Source organism: Seriola lalandi, unplaced genomic scaffold (assembly GCF_002814215.2).
Source record: "Seriola lalandi dorsalis isolate HSWRI2012SDOR001 ecotype SW California unplaced genomic scaffold, Sedor1 jcf7180002054378, whole genome shotgun sequence".
Taxonomy (NCBI): domain Eukaryota; kingdom Metazoa; phylum Chordata; class Actinopteri; order Carangiformes; family Carangidae; genus Seriola; species Seriola lalandi.
Genome location: NW_019524931.1, coordinates 21,240 through 35,770, shown reverse-complemented (window position 1 = coordinate 35,770; position 14,531 = coordinate 21,240). Strand labels below are relative to the sequence as shown.

At 43.8% G+C, this 14,531-nt stretch overlaps 1 protein-coding gene across 1 annotated transcript in view; it reads left to right on the top strand.

The window, feature by feature from the left end:
- Positions 1-14,531, top strand: part of LOC111657038 (uncharacterized) — a 115,246-nt gene that overhangs the window by 84,083 nt on the left and 16,632 nt on the right. The window contains 3 exon segments of the mRNA XM_087174744.1: positions 10,167-11,010; positions 11,012-11,276; positions 13,098-13,349. Coding sequence (XP_087030870.1) covers positions 10,167-11,010; positions 11,012-11,276; positions 13,098-13,349 — 1,361 coding nt within the window.

The following is a 14,531-nucleotide window of genomic DNA, read 5'->3' as shown; positions in this document are numbered from 1 at the left end:
TTTTTTTTTTTTTTTTTTTTAAACCAAGAGACCGAACTAGAGAAAGAAAAGGGTTTAGGGCAGAAAAACGTGGAGTGAAAGAGAAAACTAGAGGGGAGGGGGCTTACTCACTCCACCACAGTGGGTGGGATCTGGGAACTGGCAGCAGCCAATTGGCAGCCACAACTGGGTCACATGACTGCTGTGATAATCAGTGAGAGAACCAGAGAGAGAGAGAAAGAGGGATGGAACAAGGGAGAGAGCTGCACATCCAGTTCACCCTCAGTGTGTGTTTGAGTTCAGAGCGGAGACGCAGCACAAGAGACTCCACACACACACACACACACACACACACACAGAGCGCACCTGAGTGACTGAAAAAAAAAAGGATCAGCACAAAATAACAAAGAAAAGAGGGAGAGAAGTGGTGACGATTACCTGTACACCTGAGACTGAGACAAAGACTGAGCGTGAAACAAAGAAAGGGGGAGAAAGAGAATAGAAAGGGGAGACAGCATGTCTTCTCTTTCCGATCAGCAGCCCGGCTCTCCTTTCTCTGACTACAGTGAGCTGTGTAAGGTGCCGTCCCTGTCACCCACAGTGCCAGCTCAGAGCTGGGATTGGAAGCACCCCTCAGGCTTGGACATGGGCACCCCGAGGGGCCTGGTGGTAGGTGATGGACCTCTGGCACCAACTGGACTCACAGATGAAGACAAGCTGTGTTTCTTTGAGCATCCGGGCAGGGGCAGCATGCACGCAGAGCTGAAGGTGCCAGGGAGTGTTGGGGGCATCTCGGGGAGCACCTCGATGGGTAACGCCTCACTGGGCAGTGCAGGGGAGAGCCCAGACAGCCCTCTCTCCTCCTCCCCATCCCCCTCCCCAGCTTCCCCGGGCAGGCTACCTTCTGCCCTGGGATGTGGTGGCATCAGCAGGGTCTCCCTGCCACCGGTTCCTGGGTCTCCGGTCAGGCGTGTGGAGCTGTCGTCACCAACTAGTGCAATGGCTCCAAACTCTATGGGAGCCTCTCTGATGGAGGCATCTCCAGTAGATGGAGACTCTCCATCTGAACCATGGAACAGCTCCAGTTTTGCTGAATCCAGCCCAAAGGTTGCCATGCCCCAGGTCGCCCCTAACTACTGTGTTATAGGAGTTGTCAATGACAACCATCTGGAGAGGGGCAATGAGGTTGTGGCTGGGGCCGGGGCCGCCCTGGGGGCTCGGCAGTTATCCGGGGGCTCTTCGGGGGACAACAGTGAAGAGGAAGAGATAGAAGAAGAGGAGGAGCTGGAGCCCTGTTTCATGGGGCGTGCTCAGCAGCAGAGGAAGGCTATGCGGCGAGCGATGTCTGAATGTTCCCACCTGTCGGTCCCCACCAGTCTAGAGCTGCCTGATAAATACCCAGGTGGAGATGGGGCAGGGCTAGACGAGCTGGCTTCACCCATGGGTGGTCCACGTCGCTCACCACACTCCATGAAGCGCTCATTGACCGTGGCAGAAGACCAGCCCCCGACCCCGCCGCCCACCCTCTCTGCAGCGGGTGCCACACACATCGACCTGCGGCAATCCCCACCTGAACCCCGCCTCTGCCTCTCCCCGTTCCCACCACAGAGGGACGGCAACGCCGGCTTCCCCCTCACACCACTAGAGGCCTCGACGGAGGGCTTCAGGGTGGAGAAGGAGCCTGGTGGTATTGTGCTGCCAGTCCCCCTCAGCCCTAAGGGGTTCATCGGCATGGACACCAGCTCTGCTCTGACTGCGGGCGCCGACACTGAAGGGGAGACTGGCACCAAATGCGACGTGGTTAAAGATACTGAGTTTGACAGCAGTGAAGTGGATATTAAACTCGACACTGGTGCAGCTGCAGACTTTGGAGCTGGCAACACTTTGTCACTGGAAGGAGGCAGTGATGTTGACCTCGCAACTGGTGGCTATAGCAACCTTGGCTTGAACTCCAGCACTAACCCCTTCATCACAGTGGATGGTAGGTGGAGGGGATGTTTGCAGTCTCCTCTTTTCAATTCGTGTTCACCAATGGGGAAATTGAGTTTGTGAGTTAACATCTGTTCTGCCTGCATGATGCTAGCACCACATAGACATTAGACAGGCTGCTTTTGAGAGTATGCAACCGAGTGTTAAAGCGTGCAAGCAGGCAAAGGTTATGTCTTGATCAAGTGTAGTTGTCTTTCGGTCTGTTGATGAAGATGGCGATTCATTGTTTCAGGGCTTTATGTTTTGACTCCAGTCATTTTCTTACTGGATTTCTGGTCTAAGCTGGTTTGAGGACAGAGCCAGACTGAAAGGAGGAGTGTCAGACAGCGCGAGAGACAGAGAGTGAAAGAGAGAGAATGAAAAGCTGTGAGAAGTCGACAATAACGGAGCTGCCCCCTCCGCAGGCTACTTTACATTCCACGTTGGTAGTATCTGTCTCATTGTGTCGGTCAAGTGCACAAGTGTAATTTTAGATACAGATCTGGAGTGTGTGTGTGTGTGTTGTGTGTGTGTGTGTTGTGTGTGTGTGTATAGTTATTATTTATGAAAAAAAAGGTATAGCATCTTAGTCGTTGCATTTTGGGACACAGGTGGCTGTGGTCTGCGCGAGTGTGTCTGTTCACGTACATGAGGATACGTGATGCAGCACAATGAGCTCGCAGATGAGGTTGTTGTAGAAGCTGACATTCTGATGCAGGGTCAGGACAACACAGCTCATTATGGTGAAGGAGGCTCTGTCTTTGTCCGGCCTCATTTTCTCTCATTCTCCAGCCTTCCTTCAGTTTCTGTTTGTCTACACTGCCGTCTCTTTCTAGCTCTTTCTTCTGTCTTCCTGTTGCTCTGAATGCTCATTAGATTCTTGGTGAGGAAGGGCAGAGCCAAAATGGCTGAAAGCGGGTCATAGTCATGTCGAATGATGATCACCTCTGAGTCAAAATGGGGTCACTGACTAGGTAGTAAGGCCCAGTATTGTGGTGCTATCAGTAATGACTATATTTCTTTTACTTTGCCTCTGACGCCACACTTTTTTTCTCTTCACTTTGTCTCTTTGTCTCTTTTTTTTCCCTCTCTGCTCACACACTGTGGTTGTTTTCGTCGCTTGCCACAAAGCCAAGTGTGGCAGAGGCTGCCAGCCTGGCCACTGGTCTGTTAAAGGGGCAGTGATCTTTATTTTCTGCCCCCTGAAGTCTAAATAGGAGCACAGCAGAGTCACCCAGCCACGGGCTGTGTGCTGTGTTTATGCATCTGTTTGCTTTCTTGCCAAGGTCATGAAAGGATTTCTGTAGCTTCAGTTATAAAGCTCAAACATACATGACACATGACTGTTTCTTGGTTGCTTGAAATGCTTTGGAGACATTTTCCCTAAACAGTGATATATATGCATCTCTAATGTATGAACTGCAAATCTATAGCTTGGTCTTAGTTCCATCTCTATGTGGGAAACAATGACGAGCACATTTGAAACAGAGAAAAGATGAAAAGGGATTGGGAGGAGTAGAAAGAGAAAACAGGAAATAAAGAAAAAGGAATGGAGGGAGAGATGCAGATGAATGTATAATGATGCAAAACAGGAAGCAAAGGATTTGGCGAGCCATGCTTGGATAGAGGGGGAGGGCATGAAGAATAGAGGGAATGAACAACAGGAAAAAAGAAGAGAGAGGAGAAAGGAGGAGAAATCAGAGTGTTAGTCGAATGAAATACTGCACAAAGCAGAGTTTCCCGCCAGTTTGAAAAGAAGAGATTTGAATAAACCGAAAGAGGTCAGTGCATCAGCTTTAGACAGACACAAAGCAGATCTCACACTAATCACACACCCCGAGTCAGTGTGTAGATCTGCTGTCGCGTCACATTATTTGTGTCCTGTAATATTCCAGCTGCTTTCGCTCAGAGAATCAAGCCGATAATCGTCACATGATGTTCCATCGGGCACAAGGAAGAAAACCTTCTCTACTCCGTTCACTCATAGTAATTGGCTTTTTGACTTGAGCATGTGTTTGCTTTTGCTAACGGTTGTCTCAGTGCTGAAACGCAGCGCTGTCTGCAGCTTTGTTGGCACGTTGTCTTGTCGTATTAAAGTGTGTATATTTGTGCAGTTGGGCACCTTTTAACTTTTTGTGCATTTTGCCTAAAGGACCACACCCGTTCCACTTATGTGTTTGTTGTATTTTGACTGCGTTATGATATCACACACAAAAGTAAGTTATACTGGAAGTATAACTTACTTTTTCCAGTAACAGTAAATTTTACAATGTGTAAACTTTCATTAATACATTTAGAAATGAATGAAAAAAAAAAATGCACCTTCTAAACTTAAGATGATTTTCTTGAGCGTCAAAAATGAACTTGACTGTCTTGCGTTGTCAAGGTTACACTGCCAACAGGAACTGCTAGTAGCTAAAGCAGAATGAATTTCCGAAATACAGGTTTGACCAATAGTTTAGTATTTATATGATGTAACATCCAACTAAAAAAACAGGGCTCACGTCAAGCCCACAGCTAATTCAAGGACTCAGTGGAAACATTACACTGTTATATTCACAAGGGCTTGGTTTCGTCAGTTGTCAATATTGGTGCTGATATCGATACCTTGACTTCAAAATAACAGTATATGACATGTTTGCTAAGACTTGCAGTGGCTATCCTATAAACCTGTAAATAAAAGGAGTTGAAACCAAGTAAAAACAGTGTTCAAAGCAACTGTTCTCCTTTAACAAAGTCATCACGGAGCTGCCAGAGAGGCTCTAATGTTACTGAGACAGCCAGACAGAAGGTCTCACACTCTAGATAGGACAATAAATCACAAAGTCCACTCTTCACAGCCACTTCAAAGTGTCCAGCGTGTTTGATACGCCACCGAGAGGCATTGATGAAGCGCAGCCTTCACTTTGTTGTCAAGACTGACGAGCTCTGCTTCGCCCCAGCTTCAAGTGCTGTGGAGCACAGAGTGACAGGGCTTTAATGAGACAGCGTCTGTAGGAGCTGATTTTCATAATCCACTCAAGGAGCCAAATGATGGCTTTAGAAATCAGCCTGGATAGTTTATTAATGACTGAATTCATCTTAAACTCTATGTAACTGCTTTGGATTCCTTATGGAAGATAAAGATAATGAACTTTTTCAACAACCTCACATGGTATACAGTAATAATGTCATGCAAAAAGACAATTATTCCTTCATAAATGTCAGTCATATCTTTTTAAAATGCGACAGCTTAAAGAGCTGTTGTAATGGGAGAGTAGAAGCAGAATATTTCACCATATTAATAAGACAAGAAAAAAAGAAACTGAATTGAGGCGGTGCTCTTCAGGAGAGTCTGGGTTTAACTGCCCTAAATGAGTTCTGAGTGTTATCATTATGTTAATGAAACCTTCAAATGAATTGCCTCAATGCACAGTGATTCTCATTGTTCTCTGCTGTCCTGAGCCAACCCCGCGTCGTCTTGAAGCCGCAGCTCTGCTACTGCGGCAGGTTGAAATCATTTGACTTTGTGATCCATTCAGAGGAATGATGCACTGCAAAAATACATTATACATTACATTATTAACTAGCTTCTGCAGTCACTGAGCATCACGCAAGAACATTTTCATATTTGGTATCCTGAAACTTTCCTATCTGTACTTTATTCTGTATAGTTGCAAAATGCTCATTTTAACTCGATGAATGCTGCTTTTCCATGAGCATCTTTGTTATGTGAGATTTGACCATTAGCACATTTGATCCACACAAAATGGCTAAAGTCGTACAGCAGGACTGGACCACTCGTGCACTTTGGTGCACTTAGGTTCAGGGTCAATAGTTCCTTTATAGTCTATTGCTGAATGAAATTCAGCCATCATTCATTTAATTATTCACACCTGTTCTTTTCTTACCCTGACATGATCACCTGTGTGGGTTCACCGCGGCGTGCAGAGCCTTTAATCACTTTCACGTGCCCAATGAGAGTGAAGCTCTTCGTGTGAGAGGTTCTTACATGAGTTTCTGAACAGTGTCATCACTGAAATGAAAAATACGAAGGTATTTGACATAAATCTTTCATTCATATTGTCAGGATGAATTCTTATGACTGACATCATGCCTGACCTCCGCCCTGCCAGCATGTTCTCATGAAATATTTGCTTCACTAATGCTGCTTAACACCCTTCCTCCACCCTTTGTCCATGATTGATGCGTCCAATCAGAAGCTCTGATCAATAATTCATGTCTTTCTCAAGGGAAGACAATGATTTTTTTTTTTATTTCTCTTTTTTAGATGCTGGATCGTCCAACCAGAGTCTCATTTTGAGCTCATGTAACATTTCGCTCTGGTCACGTTGCTCTGGGGCTTTAATCTTCTCTGCTTCACCTTTGTTAATTCAATTTGTCTGGTCCGAGGACTGAGGAAATCGTCAGGTTAAAATGTATCTGGTAAGAATTGAAGCAGCAGGATTGGGTGAAAACATACAGATGGAGAGACAGACAGAGTCGCGAGAGACAGAGGAATATTGATGGGGTGAAAAGATGATAATAGAAGGATGTTGATGCGTGGACCAAAGGCTGGAAGAGAAAGGATGAGAGGAAGAGGAGGGCGAAAGATTGAGAGACAAGTACAGAGGAAGAGAAAAAGACTATTTTATCTGCATTGATGACATTTTTATTCCTGTTTTTATGCACTTTAAGGACAATTCTATCTGTGCTTTTATGCAATTTGTGCCTGATGATGTTTCTGTCTGCTGTGGCTGAATAGTTTCACTGAGGACAAACAGTGATGACCCACAGGGTTTATTAATAGCGCAATGAATACGATTTTTTTTTTTTTGAAAAAGTAGAGAATGGACAAAGGAGCAGTGCAAAAAGGATTAAAACCCTGTGGAAAAGAGCCACAGAGGAGTGAGTGTGCAGTGTGTTTGTTTAAATGAAGCCATTTACACCAGGCTTCTCCACAGCTGTGACTCATATCAGATTTCTGCCCTAATTAAAGGATCAGGTTGATCTCTGGAGTCTCTCATTGTTGACAGTGTAAAAAACGACGGCCTTGTTTGTTCCCATTCCTCTCTTCTTGTCACATCGTTGTCATGTATTATTTAGGTTAGCACCTTTTCTTTCCCTCATACTGTCTATAGTCACCTTGTAGAGGAAGTCCTGGCCTGATGTCTGTCGCTGTTCCAGGTCGTGGGTCGCTGTATGTTTTGTAAGCTAATGTCACCGCGTTCTTGTCAAAGCCTTACACCCCACTTCCCTTTCTCCCCGTGTTGTCCTCCTTCTGTCTCTTTCAGTCCTTTTGCTTTTTTTTTCTTTTAGTCTTTCTGTCTCCCTTTCTGTCCACCCACTCGCCTCTTAATCCCCTAAGTAATATTTCCCACAGCGACTCTCACGTACTTGGATCAAAGGCTGCCCTTCTCTTTGTCTTTTCTTCTGATTTTCCTAATTCTTGGTCAAGAGTTGATGTGCCAAGGAAGGAAAGCCAATGGGCAAATTGTTCACCGGCCTCATACGTAATAGGGCAACAGACAATGTCTGCATTTAAGTAATAATTCCAGTTTTATTTTCATAATTTTGGTATTTATTCCTTTTGCTAATGAAACACTGCAACATGATTGATAGCAGTTTATAGACCGACGTCCTGGCTCAGCTTGACCTCACAGTTCTGCAAAGGCATTTAGATAATCTGGAGAAACTGTTGTAGCACGGTGACTGTTACCGAATCTACACAGCTACTTTGTTGTGCACAGTGTTATCAAAAGATTTAGTGTGATTTACACTTTCTGAGGATATCATTATCTCCAGTGTCCGTCACAAGTAAACATCCACAAATCAACTGAGAAATCATCAACACTCCTTCTAACTGCCGATTCTTAAATGTTCTTCAGTATCACAGTAATCCAGCAGCAGTGATCTGTACAGCCCTGCGTACACTGTGAACAGGACCTGCAAATAGCTAACAACTCACTGAATCCATGGCAACATTATACTTCCTGTTTACATCCCCCAAAGCACAATAAATCTGGGTCGAGAACTCAGAGTATGATTATCCATCAGATAGAAGTAAGTAAGGCAAAGAATAATGGGAGAGATAAAAGCATGTCCTTGTTCATGGAGCAAATCTTTATTCTTCACATCACAGGGGTCTGTGTGATGGACAGACAGTGGAGACACACTGTAGCTTCTATCCTCAAGCACCTGGAGAGCAGGTTCAGTGTATCTTTAGTCGACAGAACTGAATCCATTATTGGATATTCATTTTAAACATGTGGACATCAGAGGATCCAGCCTCTAATGTGGACCACAGCATGAGTCAGCAGCTCGCCCCGTCGTTAGGTTATCATCACCTGAGGTCAGACGATGCACATAGATTCCTTCAGTCAGTCGACAAGAGAGAAGAATCTTCTTTTGTTCTTGTTTATGTCGCAGGATATTTTAGTTTAAGTGAATGAACATCATCCAGATTCCCAGTTCTTGGTCTGCAGACCAGTTGTGAAATATTCCAAATTTACTAAGTCAGTCTCATGTATTAAGTTTCCTCATTATTCCATTGATTGCAGTTTGGATCTAAAAAACCATCAGACTATAATTCTGCTGTAGGAATATCTCAGCGAGTGTGTAAGTGTTGATACTGCCGAAATGAAAATGTTCCTTACACTGGTTTAAGACGTCAGGAGCAGTTTGTCTTAACAGACATTTCAGAAAGAGATTTGGTCTGTCTCCTATTTCTCTTCTGTTTTCTATCTTTCTGTCCACACTGTTTACATCCTCCCTTGTTATGGTAGCCCGAGCTGTTTACCAGGAAGAGATCTGTTTTCATCATAAACAATTTCTGCCTTATCAGATGATATAGGACTGCAGAGATTGGTCAGGACAGATGAGGAGAGGATGACATGACAGGCTGGAACTTTTCAACTGCATTGGTCTGTTACTTTTAAAAAACCAACAGTGAAGAACAAATGTGAAAATATCAAAAGGAAAATGCCTCAGAATAGAAACACAACATAAGTTGAAGTAACAGCTCTGGCTCCTGGAGGCTGTGATGATGGAGTGATAGGAAGCGGAGAGGATACAGGACAGATGTAGAACAACACGAGTAGATTTGTACAGAGGGATGATCTGTCAAATGCATGAAGGAGGAGATTAAGACTGTGAGGCAGAGAACAGATACCTTTTCTATCTCACACTGTTTCCTCCTGCATTTGTCTGTAGAGGCGTGTGTGGTTGGATGATGGAGATCGTGCCCAATGAGAGCAGATTTATATCTCCTGCTTACCTTATTTTGCATTTCTTCAGTTTTGAGATAAATATGAATTTACACTTCCTCTCTTCGCCTCACACAACCAGAGTCGATACACACCGTCAGCAGCTTTGCACATAAGCAAACATATGACATATCACACAATAAATACTAGTCATGGCATTGTGAGGTGTCACTGCTCTTTGGCCGGATGTGATGTGTCAGATATGAGCTTACCTGCCCCTTAGATCATAAGTTTGTTATTTCATACTGAATCTGATGCAACAATATTTTTGCTCTTAATTTCTCCCCTTTGTTTTCAGGCTACAATGCACCACAATTACAACTAGTAAAGCAACTGAAATCTGTGGCTGTATTTAGTATTTAGTCTCATCTGTGTAGAAAAGTGTCATCGTGGAACTACGGTGGCTGGAAGAGGTCAAACAGCCTCTCTTGTCCTCCAGTGTGAACAGAGTATTGAATCTCACATGCAGCAGTTTTTACAGTTTTGTTGAAGCTGCACAGTGATGCTGAAAAAGCAAAGAGCTGGTGCGGGGGCCTTTTATGTGCCTGCGCCCAGGGGCACAGCACATCTCTCATAACTCATCCATAGACTGAATATAGTTCCAGTTATGGCTGTAGAAAACTTCACTTTGAATTTCTTTAGTAACGGCAGAAAAAACATTGATGTGGTGTGACTTAATATTCTTCTTTGAGTGTTTTTCTTACATGTTTGCAGAATAATTAAAATAAGTTCATGATGGTTATTGGTTCATCTGAGATATGTGTGAGAGTTTTGGATTGGACACCGATGAGTTCCTGTGTTTCGGGTGAACTGAGCTGGAGGTTGTTGTAGTGGCTACCTGCCTCTGGTAACTGTGTGTGTTGTTATTGGATAAGATGCCTATTATCTATGATCTATGATATAATGACAGCTGCTACTGTTATAAAAGTCTGTGATTTCTTATTGAAACCTTTATTTTTGTTTGTTTTTTTCCAGTAAAGTCAGACAAGATGGAGAAGGCAGACAAGAAGGAGGAAAAGGTGGAGGATAATGTCAAGAAGGTGGACCCCTTCAGCCCTGTGGACAAAGCTGAGCAGAAGAGCGTCAAGGTTGAATTCGTAATCCCGGAGACTCCTGCTAAGGTGGAGAAAGAGACAGAGAAGGAAAAGCAGACAGAGAAAGAGAAGGAGAAAGAAGTGGAGAAGGTAAAAGAGGAAAAAGAAAAAGAAAAGGAGAAGGAGAAAGCAGCAGAAAAAGGGAAAGAGAAAGAGGGGAAAGAGGCTGAAAAAGTTAAAGAGGAGAAAGTGACAGAAAAAGTGAAGGAGGCAGACAAACCGGCAGAAAAGGTGGAGGAGATAAAGAAGGAGGCAGAAAAGGTGGAGGAGATAAAGAAAGAGGCAGAAAAGGTGGAGGAGATAAAGAAGGAGGCAGAAAAGGGGAAAGAAAAATGGATGGAGAAAGAAGAGTCAATGCAGCAGAAGGGAGAAAAAGAGGATAAAATGAACAAGGCAGAAGAATCACCAGAGAAACTGGACAAGACAGACAAAGTGGAGAAGACAGAGAAAGTAGAGAACAAAGCTGAGAAAGCAGAGAACGTGGAAAAGATGGACAAAAATGAAAAGTCCAAGGTGGAAGAAAACCCAGAGAACAAAAACACTGAGACACCAGAGAAACCAGAGATGAAGGACAGCAAAGAGCAGCACATTGAGAAAGTGGAGAAGACCCCAGAGCAACAGCCAACACCCATCAACCTCGATACCAATCATGACAAGCTGGAGAAGAAGGCCGACACCGAGACGAAGGTGACGGCAGAGGTGGAAGAACCCAAGAAAGAAAAGGCCAGATACAGCCAAGAAGACCGAGAAAGAGGCCGAGATGGAGAAACCGTCCGAGAAGCCCGCCGAAAAACCCACGCAGAAGAACGAGAAGGAGGAGAAGCAGGAGAAAATGCCGGCTGAGAAAAAGACTGCTGAGAAAAAGGATGACAAGAAGGACAAGGCAGCGAAGCCAGAGGGAGGAGAGAAGGCCAAAAAAGCAAAACCTGCGGCGAATGGAAGCAGCGCAACTCCCAGCAAGGACCTGGCAGCTGCAGACAAGAAGGCCAAGGTAGGATTTATCAAAAGGTACAAGGATTGTGATGTTTCTACAAACCAGATCACTGTGTTATGTTGTCAGACATTACAGCACAGACTCGTTTCCAGCATGAAAATCAAGGTAAGTTATAGGCTTTCTTTATTGAAGGTGATGAGTCAGAATGAGTTTTAATTTTATTTTAAGACAGAAGGTCCGGACCAGAGTGGGATGAAGTTCTAACATCTCACTCAACTCTCGCTCCAGTATACCAAACTTTTTTGAGTAAATGGTTTGTTCATCAGGGTGGAAATTGTTTCCAGTTTTGTTAATATACAGCAGTGGTTCTCAAACTCTCCCCTCTTCTGAAGCTGACAACCCCCACCACCACTCACCCACCCACAATTTTTATCAGTCATTTTCCCCTGGTTGTCGACACATCCCCCTGCAGAGGCTCTGTGACCCCCCGGGGGGGGGGGGCGGCCCCCCCAGTTTGAGAACCACTGATATATAGTTAGATCCATCAATTCATCAATTGACTTTACAAGAGAAGTGTAAATCACAGTAATGGACAAGTTATGTGAAAGTTTTCAGTCATTTTCATTTCACTCATCGACAAAACAATGACATTGATTTGCTAATTACTCGACAGCATTCATTTTTACATTAGTCATCATAATACATTCGTAACAATACATCGAAGGAGCTCCAGCGACTCCACACACGAACAACACACACACACACACACACACACACGTCAAGACTACCGTATTTAACACATGTAGAAATGGAAAGCTGTCGTGGTGGTTTGACAACAGCCTGTAACGTGGAGGCATTTACTGATCATAACCAGCGAGTTCAACTCCAGCGACTGCACCATGAGTCCTGAGCCCACAGTGAAGCTCGACTCTGAACTTCAGCAGCTCAGTCCTGGTGAGAGACAAAATGAATATCAACCCTCCTTCTGACTCTTGGTCGATCCCCCACAATGTTGATGTAATGTAATGTGATTACTAAATTTTATATTTTATATCCCTTACACTACTCATTACTAAAAAACATTAAATACAGCATTTATTCCAAACACTGATGATTTCCCATGAATGCAACATTACAACCATCTATTCAAAATATTTTACAAAGTAAGATATGTAGTCTTTAATCATAAATAGATAAAAACAGCAACAACATTTACCCTCCTTCAAAACACACTATACAAATCCTTTCCATCTCATAACAGCTACACTGTCGACCTCAACACATCTAACCCGTCGTCCAGCACCAAGCACACTCCCTATAGGAATACACCAATATATAAACACATATTGCTTGTTTGTGTTACATTCACCTGTCTGTCAGTTTTTACATCCTAGTTAGATTATATCTCCTTTGAACTGTATTTATTTTTGTTGTAATGACAAAAATAACTTGTGGTCATTTACATTTCTCTTGTAAAGCTGACGGAGGCTGAAAACATTTGGGGAATAAAGTGTGGTATACTTGACAAGAGTTGCATCACATGTTTAATTTGAAGTAACAGGAAGTGATTCCTCATGCATGCTGCTGATGCTTCTGCCACTGCTTTGTTTATATCTAGTGTGTATGTTCTGTGCAAAACACCTTGACCAGAGCTATTTACAGTCATACTGTTGAATTCACAACAGATATGATTCTAATTATTATTTTTAGCACATCATTTTTTTATCATATTATTTACGATTAAGTTCCTGCTTGTGCTGCTTAACCCTGCTGCCGTTATCATCCATTGTCCTTATTTTTTCTTTTCTCCATTTCCTTTGCTTTCCCTCCTTATTTTTGCCCTCCATGCATCCTGTACGTTCTGATCCTGCATCACAGCCTGCTGCCGGGGCGACCAAACCGAGCCCCGCTGCCAAAATGCGGCCAAGCTCTGCGGCCGCTAGCGGTGGTCTGCCCGCAGCCCATACTAAGCGCCCCACACCCTCCACTGCCACCTCCACCTCAGACAAAAAAACAACCACAGCAAAGGCACCATCCACAGCCACTGTGGGCCCAAAGCGGCCCTCCACCACTTCTACCAGCCGCCCCTCGTCATCAGCCACAACCACTGCACGAGATGTCAAACCCAAGGTAAGTGTCAGCTGTCAAAGGCTGCTGAATGCTCAGTTACACGGAACGACGCACCTGGATGCACAAAGGATTTAACAGACACTCCAGCGTCTTAGATGCTGAAAGGTCCATACGAGTCTCCTGGAAGTGTCTCAAACAGAAGCAAACTGTAGCAGGACATTTAGGAGATGGGTTTAGATAAAACTCCTCGTGTATATGGGTCTGAGTTAAGTTTGAAGGTATTCAAAATCTAAAATGTCAAGCTCATCTGTTTTCCCCTTGGTCAAAGAATTTGGCCATCTGGTCTCTGTGCCTGTTAGCATGCACAGGGTCACAGTGGTGTATTATAACACTCTGATGAGTACAGTTTCAGGGTCGGCTAGGGTACAAGCTGCATATGAAGGAAGTCTACAAGCTGGGGATGTAAGAAAACAAAAGCTGTTGTCGCCAGTGAGGGAGTCAGTGCAGTGTATTTAATGAGGACGGAGCCCACAGGAGCTGCTGTCGCTGTCACATAAAAATTTGGCTCGACTCAGGAAGAAAGAAATGGTCCCACTCACTAATCAAGTATCCTGTTCCTACTAGCTTTTATTAATAGTTAATAAATCATGTACAAATGCTTTATAGAGCAGCTATAAGCTAATACTGAAGCTATGAATTAATTAATTAACTAACATTATTTTGGTTGCTATTCTAATGTTAATAAAGCGTTCCTAAATTTAACTTCGCAGGTTTATGCTGGAGGGGGATAAAGGGATTTTTACAGCCCAACCCAACCTGGAAATACAGTAGTATTTGATCAAAATAATGTCATTACAATGTCCATTTAGTCCCTGTTCTGGAGCTTTCAGTGCTGTCACACGATCTTCTTTGGCTTTGCTCTATCAACTACTGTTTTCAAGGTCAAGATTGAACTTTCAGTCTAAACTTTTAAGCCAACGTGGGTTAGAAGTCCCTAAAGTTCCTGGTCAAAAGCTCTTACAGCCTATAAAAAGCCTTCATAAAGAGCATCTTACTAGAAAGTGGTTAAAGAAACGTTATAAGGCACATTTTTTGTTAATTTTCCCTGCAGTTCTATTCCTGCTGGAGGCTTTTTTATGTTGCACCCCTCCAGTCCAGACTAGCTAGTAGCAGTAATGATGTGTGGGCCAACTTTTCCCAATAATGTACAACTTTTCCTGATGAGATCAGTGTCAGTTATTA